Source organism: Fulmarus glacialis, unplaced genomic scaffold, assembly GCF_000690835.1.
Source record: "Fulmarus glacialis isolate BGI_N327 unplaced genomic scaffold, ASM69083v1 scaffold3554, whole genome shotgun sequence".
NCBI classification, from domain to species: Eukaryota; Metazoa; Chordata; class Aves; order Procellariiformes; family Procellariidae; genus Fulmarus; species Fulmarus glacialis.
The window spans coordinates 58,926-70,494 of NW_009209785.1; the positions used below are offsets into that span (position 1 = coordinate 58,926).

The 11,569-nt window shown below is 43.1% G+C and overlaps 1 protein-coding gene across 1 annotated transcript in view; it reads right to left on the minus strand.

The window, feature by feature from the left end:
- PALM2 (paralemmin 2) overlaps positions 1-4,870 on the minus strand; it is a gene marked incomplete at its 5' end in the record, with an annotated part of 63,501 nt that extends 58,631 nt beyond the window's left edge. The window contains one exon of the mRNA XM_009576930.1: positions 4,759-4,870. Within this exon, the coding sequence (XP_009575225.1) occupies positions 4,759-4,870 (112 nt within the window). The remainder of the gene's footprint in view (positions 1-4,758) is intronic.
- Between the last annotated feature and the right edge of the window lie 6,699 nt (positions 4,871-11,569).

The following is an 11,569-nucleotide window of genomic DNA, read 5'->3' on the forward strand; positions in this document are numbered from 1 at the left end:
GGGCTTTTGCCAATTTTAGGATCTGGATGTGCTGACAGCTAAGTAGCCCTGAGTAAAGAACAGGAGATTCCCGTACACCTTGACTGCTGTCCTGCATTGCTTCACCCCCAAGAGCTACCACAGTGCCTAAGTGCCACAAGTGTTTCTTGCGTGTGCTTTTTGGGGATCCAGCATCTACTGCTCTAAGCTGTCTGCCTGGTCCACGTGTCCAAAACCGCTGATCTGCAAGAGCAATAATATGTCTCTCCTTGGAGTTGATGGGCACCTCCTCATCCAAAATGAATAGATGCACTGTTGATTACTGAAGGGATGTGCCATACGAGGATTTAGCTAAGTGGGTTTCTTTTCTCCAGGAGCACAACAAGTCCAGTCCTGGTATCTCTTGCCAATGCTGTCAACAAGTAGGGAGATATGTTGTCTCAGAGTATTTCGTGTTGGCATGCTATATGAAAGCTTCAAAGCAATGAAAACTTTTCACCTTTTGCAGTAAACACAGTCCGCCAGCATGTACTACAATGTAATGTAGTAAACCAAAGTAATTTTGGGAGCCTTTCAAATGCTGTGAAGGAACAGCAAGCTGTGGGTGGGCTGCTCTGCTCTGTGAATGCTGCCTGTTAATACCCAGATGTCGAATGCCAACTTTCCATTCACTGCTGCAGAATAATGGAGTGTCATGCGGTAAAAATAACCATGGGAGGCATGCAACACATTCCAGCGCTTGTTTCACCTACAACACACTATCAGAAACGTGTTTGTGGAAGTTCACTGGGCATCTGTATCAATGCTATCTCAAACAATACAGTTCAGGTACGTGATTTGGAGAATAGGTTTAAGGAAAGGAAAATGCTTTTCATTCATTTTTTACTCCTCCGGTATCATTTACCCCACATCTAAGGCAGCTGCAGAAAACAGGAGATCACTTTCTCATTGTGTGACAATAGAAAAGAAACTCAGAACTGTCTGCTTTCCTCTAACACTGACCCAAGATCTTTAGGAGAACATGAAAAACTAAACTAGCTTTAAAGCTTCTCTACGACTAAGGACAGTTTGTGCTAAGAGATATCCTAAATCCATGTCTGGCTCCTCTCTGCCATTGATACAACGGTATCACCAATCTTGCATCTGGGTTTCAAACATTTAATAATGCAGCAATACCTTTCCATCCTTATCTCTACTGACAGATTTCGAGCCCGCATAAGACTCAATGAATGTTGACTAAAGGGTCCAATCTTTCTCCTAAGTCCACCGGACCAACCACTTTTTAAAAGAAACGCAAGACACAATACCAGGATTTTTAGATGGGGCAGCATAACTCTTGTTCTGAAGACTCAAGTTAGGCAAGCAGGAAAAAAAAGCTGGGACTCCAGGACCAAACTTGCTTCAACTCTGCTTACTATTCTATTTCCAGTTCACATTCTTGGATACAAAGACGTATTCTGCTGTTCATATGTTTCAAAATCTCTAAACATATTAAACTAATCCCAACTATCAAATGACCATTCTGTCTGTAATCCACTGTTACACTGTTCATGTGCCTGCATCTTGTCTTAACCGTGCACTCCCTGGTTTTTTAACTTGTATGTGCTTCTTCTACTTCTGTGTCCACTTGTTGGTAATTATCAGCATAACTGCATGATAGTATTTAATTATTTGTATTGCATTTTTTACTATGGACTGTTCTGCTTTATTTCTGTTTTTGTGATGCAGATATTTTTTCAGTTGCTTGGTATGAAGTACACAGAAATGCTGACTAATGTAGACATCCTTCTTCCAAATGCTTTTGCAGATGAGGGAGCTCATTAAATCATTACACTTACTCATGTCTAGGTTTACTCATATGCACATATCCTTGCAAGCTACTGGCTGAAGTATGAGATTTCTTGTATCATGATAACATGGGAGTCTAATAAGTAAATAGCAGTCTGTACACTCATGCATTTTTGCTGCCCTAGTTGAAATTAAACACCTCCCACACGAAGAAGAACTGGTTACACTAGCTTAAGAATAAACACTACATGCATGTGTACATCTTGCAAAACATCTGATTTTAGTGGGAAAGTCACTTAAAACTGAATTAGAAAAAACAATAGTCAGCTGAAGCATTTGTGTTATGTGCAAGGCCTTTAAGGCCATCTACAAACCCATAGCTCTACTGTTGCCCTAAGGTAGAGATATTTGTCTCTTCTGGACAGCACAGACCTACATGAGCCTACATCCTCATTTATGAACATTAGTCTGGTCTCAAACACTATCTCCTTCAGTTTTCTGCTCTAAGTGTTGCAGCTCACTCAGCTTGTCAGACCTAGTGTTTATGTCTGGCCTGCAAATAAGGATGGATATTTCTCTTGTGCCATGGCTGTTCATGTAGTAAACGAGGAAGGGACCTTCCTGAGCGCTTCAGTGTGAGCAGAAGAAATGGTGCTCTCTGCGATGACGATGGGATGCTCTCCTGCAAGAGGAAGGCGACGACTGCATGTTCCCCCTTGTTAAAGCAGGGGCAAGGGTGCTGGCTGCCAGAAGAGGTTGGACATTGGCCTTCATGGGCAAGCTTCACCTTGCTCCTAGAGCAGATGTAAAAGACTTTGCATATTTTCCAGTAGGGACAAACCCAGCACATGTGCCACAAGACTTTTCACAGATGTCTTGATACTGCAGCTGCTCTGTGCTTGTACATAGGATGCAGTGTGACTAATAAATATGCAAGATCCATGGCACAGTGGTCATACAGTCACCTGGCATCAACTCCATGGATGGTCTTGCAGTAGTTTTCTATCCTCCTGGTGAACCAGATTAGTCTGTCCTCTGTCGCCCTCATTGAGAGGGTTTGGGCTGTTTCATAGCGGTCCCATTGGATAGTGCCTAGCGCACTTCCAAAGGATCATCGGGCCCTGGCAAACATGAACATACGAACAGTCCCCCAGTAATCCTACCCTCTGATTCTCTCCTGGGAATGCAGAGGGGAAATATGGTGCACAGGCAGCAGAAAAATCCTTCCAGGATGAGTTCATTCTACCTTACTCCTCCAGATAACGTGCTTGACATCTTCTCTCTTCTTCTTAGCCCTTCTACAGCCCTTTACCTTCTCAGCCTATCTTGATGGGCTCTGGATGTGTCATGTTTTCATGGATGTAAATTGCATTTAGACTAATGACCTCAACCTCTACTGTCTTATCTCTACAGTTCAGGTGTAAGATTTTCTCATGTAAATTAAAACACTTTTTTACTGTCTTTGGAGTTCCCTTAGAAAGATAACAGGGAAGTTAAGCATGCTAGTGAGGCTGTCAAACGAATGTCCTCTCAACTCAGGAGCAAGCAGCTGACCTGCCATTTGACGGGTGGGCACAGCAGAAGAGAGCTCCGTTACTTCCAGATATTCAAAGATTTTATTTCACAGCTGCAGTTAAGGAAGAAAAAAACCAAACCACAGGGGCAAAGGTTTTACACAGACCTTCATTCTACACTTTGGACTAATTAAGCAAAGCAGGTTTCAGTGGTGGTACTCACATAGCTAAAATTAAGCACATGCTGATGTACTTTGCTGGATGGGATCAGAGCACTTAGCACCTTACAGCATTCAGCACTAGATGAAATATGAATTACAGTACGTATTTCTGAAGTTCAGTCCATATATTCTTTCCATCTACTGCATTAATTTATGGAGTGAAACATCAAGTAGCATATGAAATCTAAAAAAAAAAAGATTTCTTGACCTGTGTTACCACAGATGTAAAAGAACAATATACATTCTCAGATGAGTTTTAATTAATAGGAATCACAAGACAGAGACCAGTAGTATGAGACAACTCTTACATTTATGTTCATCTGCTACTTCCACACAGAAGCCATTTAGTGTCATCCAAGCTCAAGGTGGGTCTGCTTGTGTATATCCCCAAAGAAACATTCTCAGTGTTTTCTCCAACAAATTTCACAAGAAACCTGGCATAAGGCAAATTGAGTTCACCAGATGCTAGGCTAATACCTCAATCCTTGGACTGTTGGTCCTATTTGCTTTTTTCTGTCACTTACATGCCTCAGCTGACACATTTGTAAAAGCTATGGTGCCAAATTTGACCAACTTTTGCCAATTTTCTGCCAGCTGAAAAAACTCTAAATTCACATAGCCTAAATGGCAGAAGAAGCAGCTCTGGAATTTGTTCTGTGAAGGATAAAACCATTTTCCTTATAAGCTTTAGAGCCCACTGTTTGTAGCAGAACAAAGGAAAACACAAAAAAGAGGACAAACATCAACTCAGACTGCAATGGGAAACTGGTAGAAGGAAATAATTCTAACGCCCAAACCTTGCTTCTAAAAGCAGTAGTTATTTGATCTGCTGGTGGCATCTGCTGTTGCATTTCGAAAAGTCATTTGCACCAGTGAAAAGTGAGTGCAAAAGAGTGCCGCCCCTCTTTGAACTCCTGTTGGCTGTAGGAGGTGTAAAGCAATGGAGAATCTTTTGAGTGTTGACTGAGTCATACACGTGCATCTGAAGGGGGAACTCAGCCCTTGTTTTAGCTCCTTTGTGAGAGAAATCCCTCCAAGTCCATTTAACACAAAGATACCACGATGGCTCTACCTTGCAAAGCATGGACATCTGGCAGACAAATTGTGGGCACATTTGGCTGTATGTGCTTACCTCTTACACTCTTCCCTTGGCAGCTGCTATCAGCTGCTGCCGGAGATGGGGACCTGGGTGAGGAAAGTCTCTACCCTTAATGGAGTGACTGCTCTTAGGCAAAGCAAAGGGAAACTGTCCCTACCTGTGTATGTTTTCTTCCAGCTTTTTCACCTTCAGCTCATCCTCTTCTGACTGCCTCCTTCTGGCTTCTTCCTCTTCTGCGGAGCCAGCAGATTTTCCCGAAGAGCTTTTGACTGTAAGGTAAAAAAACCCAAACCTTAGGAAGAGACTGAACAAAAACCATCTGAAGATTGAGAAGGAGCTGCCTCTGCTTCTGAATATTAGATTGTCCCCATTGAATTTCTGATTACTGCTTTAGACAGTTGATTTCAGGCAATCCATCAGCTCTTTATCCAGATGTGAGGTCTTGCAGATGTAGGAGCGTCAGTTTTACAGTATACACTTTATTTACTATCAATGCCTTAATATGAAGTTATTTTTAGTTCCTAATAAAAAGAAGAGTTTAAACCACTCAAATTAGCTAGTCCTGGAAGAACTAAAATTTTTGAATGGAAGTGTGGATCTCTTGTGAATGAGAAGGCATGTACTGAAAGGACTAAAATCATAAACTTCTTAAAGCTTCAAAAACAAAAGAGCAGCGTGCTCTAAATGTAATGTGTTTCATGAAGGATAAAATCAATCTGCTACTGAATCAATCAAAGATGTTCTTTTTGATTTATACCACGGATGTGTCTCCATACATTTACAGGCATACAGACAGACACACATATACATTCACACAAGCACACACATTACCTCTTAGCCAGACACAAATTAAAAAAATGAACAAAAGTCTTCCAGAAACAATGGGTAGCCCAGGGCACAGAAACACTGTCGCAGAAAGCAGCAATAGCCTACACCCAGCAGAAGAATTCCTGGGAGTTTTGCTGTGTTTTCTACACCAAAAACATGGCTACAACCTCTGCTGGCCACTGTCTAATCCAGCTGCACCTCACCCAAGGGAGTTCACCAGTGGAGATGCACTGGCTGCAAGCAATTCTTTAAATAGCCCATCAGTCTGTGTGTCTTGTTTGGCCCCAATACTGCCAGAGGGATGCGGCAGATCAGTTGGCAGACAGGACAAGCACCCATTGAAAGGAAGATCAGGAGCCCAAAGCCACGCAGGACTTTGCCCCTTGGCAAGAAGGAAATGCAGCTGGTGGAAAAAGCGGTCAGCCAAGGGACCGACCAAACTAGCCCCTTGCATTGATCAGAAAAGGGGAGCCTTGGTTCTGAATTCGCAAAGCGACTGGCAATGCTAGTTCGAGAAACCAGCTGTGAGAGCGTGTATCCTCTCCAGCAAAGAGGAGCTAATAAGGAAATCATCAGTTCAAAGAAATTGGATTTCAGAGGCTGCCCAAATGTTCAGTATTAGTCTTTTCAATGACATGTTTGTCGCTGGAATGGAACCTGACTTGTGCAAACTATGTATAAAGGAAAAACATTCATCACCAAAAGCAGGCTTCAAACCCAGCCCAAAATAGAAAGATTTTTGACATGACAGACAAGCCTTACTTGTAGTTTTTGAGTGTATATATAGACATAGTATGCACAAACTATTCTTGTCACTCCACAGCCTATTTGACATCAGGCAATTAGATTTTAATAAGGCAGCAGACAGAAAGCAATACAACACACACAAGAGAATTAGACTTTATAAATGACTCCAGCTTTCACTGAGTTTAACTGTGCTGTGCACCAGAGGACTTCTAGGTAGGTTTTAAGTGATTTCTGTATGAATTAGGACTTCTGCATGACAGAAAAGGTCTTGTGCTCTTCTACCACGTAGTCATGTCCAACAGTTGGACCCGCTGACGCTGGAGGAGTACTTTACCCAGCTGAACTCAGCTTTGCTTATGGCCTCCAAGATATTTTGTGCAGCTTTTGTTTTGGTCTTTGTTTATGCGAAACATTTAAGCTACAAAATCACATGATTTCCTTCTCCCAGAAGCCTCTTTTTTTGACCTATTAATAGCACAAATTTGAAACTGGAAAGCATCAATGGGATTTTTTAAAAGACATATTTAGAGACAAGAATGCTATGATCTGCTAAAAATCCTCTCTCTTGGGTGAAATGTCAGCATATTTTATCTAAAACAGGAAAGCTGGTAGCTTTGATGTTTTTGTCTCTCCTTTTTAAGATTAAAATTAACGCATTTGTTAAATACTACACTGAGGAATCCAGACAAGAAGACTCTGAGAAATGGAAACATTTATAAGAAGCATTTCTTAAAATTCAGAAGCTATTTGCCAAGCTGTTGAGGTTATGTGTATGTATACACCCACTGCAAATACAATAGGCAAACAGGCAGGCACACGTCAGGGGACCATGCGCAACCATCTCACTGTCCAGGAAACTTTTCCTCCCCTGCCAGAAGACTGGCATGCTGCTGAGGCGGTGGGTAGGGGTGGAAAAATCTCTCACCTGCTTTGAGCAAACCTTTCCCAGGGCGTTTTGATCAGAAACCTGGGGGGAAGGCTTTGGCACACATGACAAGACAAGGGTGGGTCAGGCACAATAGGGAGGTGGTGGTAGAGCTGCGCTGGGTGCTTGGGCACAGTGCCTGGGTATGAGACAGTCCAGTGAGACAGTCAGCATCAAGGCAGTCCAGCCAGATGCAAACCAGAGCCAGATGTGGCTTGGAAACAAAAGACAGTTTGCGGCCATCTGTCCTCCACAGCTACGAAATTTGGGTTATGCTTCTTGAAAAGATCTTGCAAAATCTTATCCCAGGAAGAATAGGAGGTGTTTCTCAAATCTGCTAAAAGGAGAATGCTTCCATGAGGATGGAGCCCCAAAATAGCTAGCTGTACGAATTACCCCTGCTTAACAATGTTGTTGTGCATTTGCTTTACTTAACAGTCTGTGATTAAAATGGCCACAAGCTACTATTTCAGCATTGCTCCTCCTTCATTGTCTGTTACGAGTTTTAACTCTCTACTGCATCTTGGAGCTTCTTTATGCACGAAAGTTGTGGTGTATGATTAGACATTGTCAAAATGATAGAGGGCTCCAAGAGCGGCCAGATATACTATTGTAAAAATGTGGTATTTGTACAGCTCATTCCAAGACTGGAATGTGAATATGCTGAACTTTCAGAAGGCACCATTTCACTGGTACAACAGCTATGCTGCGTACAGTTTGCTATAAGTATTCCTTCATTTACTGCAAGAGTGCAATATCTTCAGGGCTAAATCCTTCAGCAGAAATTAGATCATGTCATTAAAAAGGCTCTCTATTACTGAAGTGGAAAGGGCACTGGGCTTGTGATGCTCTAGGTCACCACTGCTCTCAGGTGACTTGGTTTCTCTCCACACAAGTGAGATTGCAGAGATAACTGGCAGCTCCATGTTTATTTTGTTCAAGTGTAGGAAAGAAGAGTGACTTTTCTGCACCATGCAAAAAAGGAAAAAACTAGGTCACGATTCTGTGAACAGATCATGGTGAGGACAGAAATGAGTGAACAGATGTTGGACAGGACAGAAAGAAATCATGCCAAATGTTTAAATGCAGTAGGCACAGTGAGGGCCGTAAGTGTGGTGCACAGCTCCCTTACGTGCTATTTATTCCAGTTTCATGCTTCAGGACAGTAAAGCCCGAGGGCTTTAAGTTGTTTACATTTAGTGCTAGCAAGGAAATAATGCATAGGCCCTCAAATGCACATAGTAGAATTAATGCTGTATTGAAAAGAAAATCTTTACTTTCAGTGCTGCATTTTGCTTTAATGTTGCATCAAAAGTTTAAGTATTGGGGGACATTTTATTATAGCAAGTAAATTTTTTTAGCACCATTTTCATATACCATTATGCCCATTACATGCTACCTGTGGACTCCCTGCTTGTGAAAGGTAATTAATTCTACCCATCAGTCTTGCTGATTTCGGACCTACTTCCATAAACATTGCTCATAAAGAATAACACATTTCCAGTCCCCCATGAAGTGTGGCAGTGTCTTAACCTGAGGCCCAGATGCATTTGCCAGATTTGCCATTTGACTCTTTAGGACAATGTAAAAGCCAGTTCTTGCTGTGCTGCTACCTTTTGAGGTAGTCTCTTCAAGCAGTTTTGGGGTTTTTTTGTGTTTACAAGTGGTTAGAGGGGCAATCAGTACTATCTCTCCTTGAGAGCAGTGCTTGCTGAAATGGAGCACTCCTCTGGCTGCTGAGTAATTTTCGAGGAAGCTGATAATCCCGAGGAGAAACACAGGTCAAAAGTTGACCCAAGACAGCCTCCTCCAGTAAAATGTGCCTGTTCTTGAGAAACACTACTGGATGTGGACTATTCAGGGTAATGATGCTCTTCTGTGCTGTGCAAAATGGGCAATAATGATCCCTGGTGTAATTCCACTGAAATCAGTTGTGCTATATGAAAGGCACTTTTACTGAAATCTTTGCCAAATTGAAGTTTTGCCAAAAGTCTTTCGGTTTTGAGGCTTGACGACCACCAGACATTAACAATTTAGAGCTGGAATTATTTATTATTATGAAATTATTTTCTCCCTATATGCATTCAGTATTTCTGTCCTGGAAAAAAGGTGAATGCAGGAGGTTGGTTCCTCATATTCTTAAATCTGCATATAACCAGCCCATGCCCTACTGAAAGAGTGCAATAAACCTCTTCCTTTGCCTGGCAGTGTGAGTCAGATATTAGCCCCGAACACTGCCATTAGGACGCTAGCATAACTGGCTGCATTTCAGATTTGCTCTTTGCATTTCAGAAAAACTCCCTTGGTACAAAAAGGTTGAGTTTTCCAGGCAGATCTGGAGCTCTAGAAGCAGCAACAAGCCCGGCTTTGCTGTTCGGCAGCTACCTGGAGCCGCCATCCCAGGGACTGCAGCTTTGTCAGCCAGCGGATCAGCTACAAGAGGGAGGGATTCCTGGAGCAGCAGAGCCTGCTCTGCCTGTGCACGCTCCCAAGCATCTGCCCGGGTTGATAAAACTGAGTTTGCAAGGAACACAAATGCAAGAATGACCACCACTAAAACTCCTCTGGATTCCTCCCTTTTCCTTTCTACCCCGTTCCCGTGGCTGCTCCGAACACTGCATCTCTTGCTTGCCATATTTTTAGGCAGCTTCCTCTGCCGTCCAGCTGGCCCTAACCCAGCTACTGCAGGTTACCTGGCAGGTCTGGGCCTGACCTGCTGGTGTGCAGCACAATTGCCAGCATTAGCAAAGAGGTTACTGGGACGTGTACTGAGATTATAGAAAGACTTATTCCTTTGCCAGCAGGCCTTCCCTTGCCTTCCAAAAAATGGAAAAAAAAATGTTTGCATGGCTGTAGTGTGAGCAGTCACATTAATATTAGATGACCTTAACATTCATTAATAAATATAAAAATGCAGAGAAGGGCTGTAGACATAAGCAATATGACAGGCAGGTCCATCTTGAAATAAGCAGCTCCTCAAAATGTATTCCTGCATGATGCTGTAGTTTTTCATTTTCTGGTAGGGGAACAAAACAGCCTGACTCTTTGCCCAGACTGATGCAGAGTTTTCCTATGTGGGGTTTCAGTGTGAGAGTGTCTGCTTGCAAAACAGAGGAGAAGAGTGGTCCTCGGCAAACACAAAAGATTTTACTCTCCTCTGCTGCAAGATGGATGTGGCCTTGTATGGCATGACTGGCCCTGGAACAGAACAAGCATCCATTTCCAGCTTGCTGGTATGATCTGGTTCTGCTTAGCAACAAATTTTTCTGTTGCCTTTCCAGTCATCTGAGACACTTGTTCTAGCCTAAGGAGCATGTCTACATGATACACAGATATGACTCAAGCATTGCCCAGATTAGGGAATTAAGTCATGCTGAAAAACTTGCAGTTTGATTGTAGTCTTGACTTCAATAACAATGTCATAGCTAACATAAGTATAATTAAAAAAAAAAATCTATGTTAGCTGATGGAGCTTAGCCAGCCCAAGACCAAATAGCATGTTTATAAAGATGCAATCACGAAATGATTGAATTCTTCAATTCTTGGAGAAGTAAGGAGGGGGTCAGCAGAACTGACACCTAGGACTTCCAGAGGGCAGACTGGTCTGTTTAGGGGCCTGGGTGACAGAGTCCCTTGGGATGCAGTCCTGAAGGGCAAGGGAGTCCAGGAAGGCTGGACATTCTTCAAGAAGGAAATGTTAAAGGCGCAGGAGCAGGCCGTCCCCATGTGCCGAAAGACGAGCAGACGGTCAAGAAGACCAGCCCGGCTGAACATAAAGCTTTGGCTGGAACTCAGGAAAAAAAGGAGAGTTTATGACCTTTGGAAGAAGGGGCAGGCAACTCAGGAGGACTACAAGGATGTCGTGAGTTACGCAGAGAGAAAATTAGAAGAGCCAAAGCCCAACTAGAACTTAATCTGGCTACTGCCATAAATAAAAGCACATTAGCAACAAAAGGAGGGCCAAGGAGAATCTCCATCCTTTACTGGATGCAGAGGGAAACATAGTGAGAAAGGATGAGAAAAAGGTTTCTTTGCCTCAGTCTTTAATAGTAAGACCAGTTGTTCACCGGGTACCCAGCCCTGAGCTGGAAGACAGCTGGGGAGCAGAATGAAGACCCCATAATCCAAGGGGAAATGGTTATTGACCTGCTACACCATTTAGACCCAACCAGGACTATGGGGCTGGATGGATCCACCCAAAGGTGCTGAGGGAGCTGGCAGAAGTGCTCACCAAGCCACTTTCCATAATTTATGGAGCAGTCCTGGCTAAACAGGTAGATCCCAGTTGATTGGAGGTTAGCAAATGTGACGCCCATCTACAAAAAGGGCTGGAAAGAGGATCCGGGGAACTACAGGCTGGTCAGCCTGACCTCGGTGCCGGGGAAGATTATGAAGCAGATCATCTTGAGTGCCACCACGAGGCAACCAGGGGATCAGGCCCACTCAGCATGGATTTATGAAAGGCAGG